Source organism: Pseudomyrmex gracilis, unplaced genomic scaffold, assembly GCF_002006095.1.
Source record: "Pseudomyrmex gracilis isolate BER0280 unplaced genomic scaffold, ASM200609v1 scaffold_673, whole genome shotgun sequence".
Lineage (NCBI taxonomy): Eukaryota > Metazoa > Arthropoda > Insecta > Hymenoptera > Formicidae > Pseudomyrmex > Pseudomyrmex gracilis.
In genome coordinates this window covers 30,687-36,686 of record NW_018021257.1, presented here as the reverse complement: position 1 = coordinate 36,686, position 6,000 = coordinate 30,687, and the positions used below count along the sequence as shown (strand labels likewise).

General features: G+C 33.2%; 1 protein-coding gene and 1 long non-coding RNA gene across 2 annotated transcripts in view; both read left to right on the top strand.

The window, feature by feature from the left end:
* Positions 1-922, top strand: part of LOC109861275 — a 1,999-nt gene extending 1,077 nt beyond the window's left edge. The window contains exon 2 of the mRNA XM_020440847.1: positions 604-922. Coding sequence (XP_020296436.1) covers positions 604-922 — 319 coding nt within the window. The remainder of the gene's footprint in view (positions 1-603) is intronic.
* Positions 923-1,397: 475 nt separating this feature from the next.
* LOC109861279 lies at positions 1,398-2,303 on the top strand. The gene is made up of 4 exons (XR_002250943.1): positions 1,398-1,518; positions 1,640-1,807; positions 1,919-2,134; positions 2,276-2,303. It is a non-coding gene; the product is annotated as an uncharacterized LOC109861279 (long non-coding RNA).
* Positions 2,304-6,000: the final 3,697 nt, after the last annotated feature.

The following is a 6,000-nucleotide window of genomic DNA, read 5'->3' as shown; positions in this document are numbered from 1 at the left end:
ATACTCTCATGTATTTGTCAACAGAGTTGTTGCGTTTTTTCTTTCTGTGTGCTAACAATTTTGGCGGTGTTTCCGTATTGTAGCATTTCTGTAAACAATTTCTGTTACCAAGGTCTGCGCCGAAATTGTCAAAAACAGAAATTGTTTGCTGGGTATATATATATATAAATAAATTCACGTTTTCACGTGAGTTTTTTGAATTATAATTTCAATTCTTTTAAATCATGTAGGATGCTAGATTTGCATCTCGTTGTTTTACAATATTTTAAATTAATTTGAAGGAGTATCCGGGATCCTTCATATACGAGATGCAAATCTAACATCTTAAATGATCTGAAGAGATCTAGTATAATAGATTTGAATAGATCAAAAGTAGATCTAATAATAAATAAAAGTACGAATTTACAAAGATTTACTTATATCTATTTAGATCTACTTTATATTTATTTAGATCTACTTTATATCTATTTAGATTTAATTTGGATCTAATTAGATCTATTTTTCCATTTTTGTTATCTCGTTAAATTTAAGGTCTAATCCATTTTTTCCCGGGTACTTATTTTTGTATTTTTTATAAAAAGGTTTCTTTTATATTTATTATAGGTGTTGCACAAGATTTTCAAGACTAGCACTAGATAAATCTTTATGGACTTATGACTATCGCAAAGAACCTATTCTTCCGTCTCAAATGGAGCCGTATGAAACCTTCTTAGAACCATTAACATACACCTTAGCAATACGTGGAGATTTCCAACAATACAGTGAAAATCTGCTTGGACTTTTATTTTTTTCTAAAGTAAAACAAATATGCCGGGCACTTCGAACACTAATTATCGAGGATTATTATATTATTGCAGATGAGGTATCTTTTACTTGTTTTGAAAATATTTACACAATACGTACTCATACAACAAATTGCTAAATTGTAAGTTATGAGAAGAATAGAATACGATAGTTTCTTTAATTACTTTCTTATGCGGTGTGATTCTAGTCGCTGGTCTCAAGTTAGTACATTTTTAATGCTAAAATAAAATGCGTTAGCCGTTCGCAACTCAATCGCTTACAATGTAATAATAATTTTGTATTAATATTAAATAATATCTTGTATTAAGTAATTAATAATATCTATATAAAGTGTTTTAAGGTCTCAATTTCTTAAAAACATAAGTCAAACAAAGTGTAAAATAAAATGTTTTTATACAATGCTCTCCTGCTGTCTTTAAAATTAAGACAATACATATAAAAATTACCATTAATTACATAAGTACAGTTTGTTACGTCTCAATACGTACATTTAGAATGATAATAATAATAATCGTATGATACATCATTAAATATGTCAATAACAATTAAATAGCTGTCAAATTACAGTTGACATTTTTACAGTACTACTATGAGGGACACACAACTATTGAGAAACTTGAAATCAAAAATTGTATACCTCTTGCTAATCGTACGCTTCTGTGTAACACGTCCAATTTTTTTCGTGGAATATGTAGTTTCGCACCCCATCTAAACGTAAGTTATTGTTTTATACATATTTTACATATTTATACATATCTAGTGTACTATACATACACACACACACACACACATTGTTTTTAACGACACAATACTATAATTAATATATAAATTGTAGTACTTGATCTTGAACAATGTTCTATGGGATATGCGATCGATTATTCTGACATGTAAAGAAAACTTTACAGAACTTCGAGAACTTGAACTATCTTCATGTTTTTGTATACGGGAGTTACATCCAAACATAGATTTATCCATTTTCATTTGTAATTGCCCAAAACTAAAGGTATTGTTTTTTCCAAAACATTAATATTACTGCACATTTTATTTACTTCCACTGCGAAAAGTACACTTGTCTAGAGATGTGTTTTTTTGTTTTTTTGTTTTTTGTAAATAGCTTCTAAACTTTCAAAACACAGCAGTTGAGGACAGATTAGTTGAATGGTTTTGTGAAATTGAATCTTTAGAGGAACTGTATTTAGAATGCCCTAAATATTTAAGGAAAGAATGGTCAAATGAATCATTAAAGGAGTTACAAAAAGTGCGTTATGAAGGACGCATTTGTTTGAGGCAGCATGATACTAAGTTTCATATCTTTTTATGTACAGTAGAAGTATGTCGTCCAACTTTTTAGTTCCCTTCTTTTCGTCTCTCAAGCATACACACACGCTTCCGCGTATTATACAATAGTAATAACAAAATTTATCAATTTCTTGTTGCGCACTGGATGAAAATATAACTTTTTTTGATTTAGCATCTTCTCGCCGGAAACAGAGTTGAAGAAATAATCAGTTACAGGGACAATCTGTTCCAGAACAATTTGTTGTCAAATATTAGTAGCTATATAAGTAGATGTACTAATTTGAAGAAATTACATATTAGGTAAATTGTATGTTTAGAAAACAAAACCTAAAAATATTTTAAATACTGATGGTTTTATTTTTTTTCAGACATTATTCGCATGTTACTACAAAAGATATCAATATTATGGCTTTGACGTTACCAAACTTGGTAGAGTTGGATATAACTGGTTGTACTGTAACTTCGGAGGATGTTATACACTTTAAATCACAAAGACCTAATGTTAACACTTATTCATCATTTAGTACACAACATACACGATATGTGCCTAAGAGTAAATGAATATTCAGACGACGTTAATGTGACATAGATTATAAAAGAAATGAGTTAAAAACGAAACTTGTTTTATATCCCGATAAAAAGTAGTACTTGATAGTGCAATTATCTGAGTAATTATAATGAAACTGTAATTATCGTACCTGAAAAAAGTTATTAAGCAAGAATATCACATTTACGTGTAATTGTAATAATTATAACTGCAATTATAATTTTTATTAAACTTTGTACCAGTTTATTTTAATATATAACCTTATAAACTTATAGTTTTACTATCTAAGAGAGAATAAAAACAAAATTAATGTATACAGATTTCAATAGAACAGATAAAAGATAATCAATTTTAGGTATCTACTCTTATTGATTTTAAACAATTGATATTTGATGTCATATCGACTATAGAAACGCAATTACAAAATCTTATCTTTTAGTTTACTATTTATTATTTTGTGAGTTTATGGACGCGCAGACTCGTTTTATGACTACTGTGAGAATTTATGATGAAGTTAGAATATACTTAAAATTTATGCATATCAGCTTAAAAAATTAAACTTGTAGTGTTTGCATTACAACAACGGTTTTGTAATTTGTAAACGTAAGTATAAAAATAAAATCAAATATGAAACACACAACAGTGTCTTTCCGTTATAAGCAACCTTTTATTGTTATCACACCAAAGAGAATGCATTGACCACAAAAAATGACAAGTCGTAAACCTGTGGACCTAATAACGTCACTAGAAAAATAATTAACTTTATACTTTTTCTGAATGTTATATTATAGGTTTTATTATAGATTGTATATATTATATATGTACTGTAAATATTATTTTAAAATTTAGGCAGTATATATAAGTTTAAAAGTTTTAGTTTAAATCATATATGATTAAGTAATGTTACATAATAAATATTTTTTTCCGCATTTGTTATTCTGAATACACTGGTTTATACGTTTCAAACCTAAACCATGATTACTTTTGACTGCGGTTTGATATTCACTGTCAGTAATTATCACACAATTCAGCAATGTGATCATTTAAAGAATGCATTTCGACTATCGCGCTGGTGCGTATCGTCGCGACACGCGACAAGTGTATTCAGGCTCTTATCAAAACTAATGTTGATCAGCAAAGTAATGTTGTACATGGCCGCCGTTGAGCAAACACCGAACTGCAAAAATTGAATGAAACTCACAAAAGCACCGACTTACTGAATCGCCAGTACACAAAGAACGCCCTGTGTCATTGTTAAGCCTTTTGCACACTGCGAAAAAGAATAGCAATAACGAGAAAAACTAACATCGGCTTTATTTAAGGTTCGTATTTATAAAAAACGGTAGAAACAGCGAAATCTAACATTTAAAAATATACATGTATTATTGCAGATCAGAAAACGGAATAGACAATGGCGATAAAAATTTCGACGAGATGAAATTCTGTGTCTATTGCTTATCGCTATCGCTGTTCTTTTGAAACTGTTCAAAAATCTTTACAAATAAGAATTAAACAAGACGCGTTCTAAATCGTAAAGTCGATGTAGCAAGGAGTATCCTACGATACTCTCTCGAACGGAAATAAAATTAAACAATTTTTGAATGACGTATAAACTAGCCTAGATATGATTATCTCTTAAGAGATAATCATATGTGCCTCGATACGTAAACATTTATACAATTATGTGAAGAAATCTTGAATGAAAATTGTGATTTGCAGATCTATAAGAATATTTTCAAAAATAAATGTAGAAATATTTGTTTTCGAAAATATTTAGAACTGTTTGCAACCTTAATTTTCAACACTATTTCGACAAAAGAATAACATATGGCGAATTATCTTAGAAGTATAATTGCAAAATTAAATTTAAAAAGAAAGTGTCTAATAATTGAAAACAAAATTTTCAGCAATGTGATGTGTTACGTCCTGTGGACTCCGCTTTCTTTCGCGACGTATTGGCGACCGGGTTTGGTATCTTGAACACGCAGCCGCGTGGTAGTGGCGCGTGAACGGATATCCCTGCCCGTTAAAATTTTTGAAGCAACCGCTCGAAATCGAGGAAAATCTTTCGGGAGTTGATATTACGGAAACGCAGCCGCGCGATATTGGCGCGTGAACGGATATCAAGGCCCGATAAGGACACACAAAGCGGACGAAACTTGAGAAAATCTTTTTTATTATCGATTTTTTTCAAACGGAAATTTACGCCCGGGGCGATAAAGCCATAAGGAAATTCCGGAAAATAATAAAATCGGACAACTTAATCGCGGAGGTCCGATTGACCCGGAGCTCTCCCAGCTTTGTGAATAAAAGAAAGAACTCAGGGTGAGCTCGGGCAGAAAGAAAAAAGATTTGCTCAAGTGCGGTCTACTAGTCGAGTGAGTGTAGGTGCGAGTAACTATAAGTGAAAAAAAAAAAGTGAAAGGGAAGAGAGAACTGCTACAACCCGCTGTGTCGCTACAACTCGCTACCGCTACAACCGTTGCCCCAGCCGATTCGCCGCTACCAATCCACCAAATAGTAAGTGCTAATGTTAAGCCAGGAAAATTGTTACCAGTGCCTGACGCCGCGATCAAAATCTTAGAAGCGTTAGAATAATTGTAAGAACAGCTGCCTTCGTTAAAATAGAGCTAACGCTGATACGAATTGCAGACGATACGCAAGGATCGTCGAGCGATTCTCAGCGGGCGCTCTCGCGTAGTCAAAAATAAAGGAAAGCCCATAGGAATAAATAAACCGAGGTAGCAGCTGACCTACAAACCACGAGCCGCAAGAAACTTATAATCGCGAATTTTAAGTAGACCCGTCCGCTTGTCAAAAACGGTGGAAATCCAGAGCCCACCCTCCAGGGATACCGTCGAAGAGCCGCCAAACGGGCCCGGAAACAAGCTGAGGCACCGCCGCTTATCACCCCTACTCCGACGAAAATAATAATAATCATAGCAGCAGTAACTATATAGGAACACACGCAGATATCTCTCACACACCTTCGGACGACACGCATTCGCAACATACACACAGCAACGCACCATTAACAAAACTTGTAACAAAAATTTCTTTTAAATGAATAAATTAATATGTTTGTGCCTTATAACCGATCTGCTTAATTAAATCGACCTCTTGACCCCTCCACATCCTCAATCGATCGCACAGTCTCATCCCAGGCCATTGGGATTCGCATCTCAGACCTAAAAACAGAGACACGCGAGTGAAAGTCCAAAGTGCGACGAAGCGGCACACGACCGTCCGCCGGACCCGACACGTCCGCTCGACTCGTGGATACACACGCTCTCTTTCCGATAAGTGTGTATTGCGAGGTAAATATAAACCGACCTGTGTTACGATCCGTC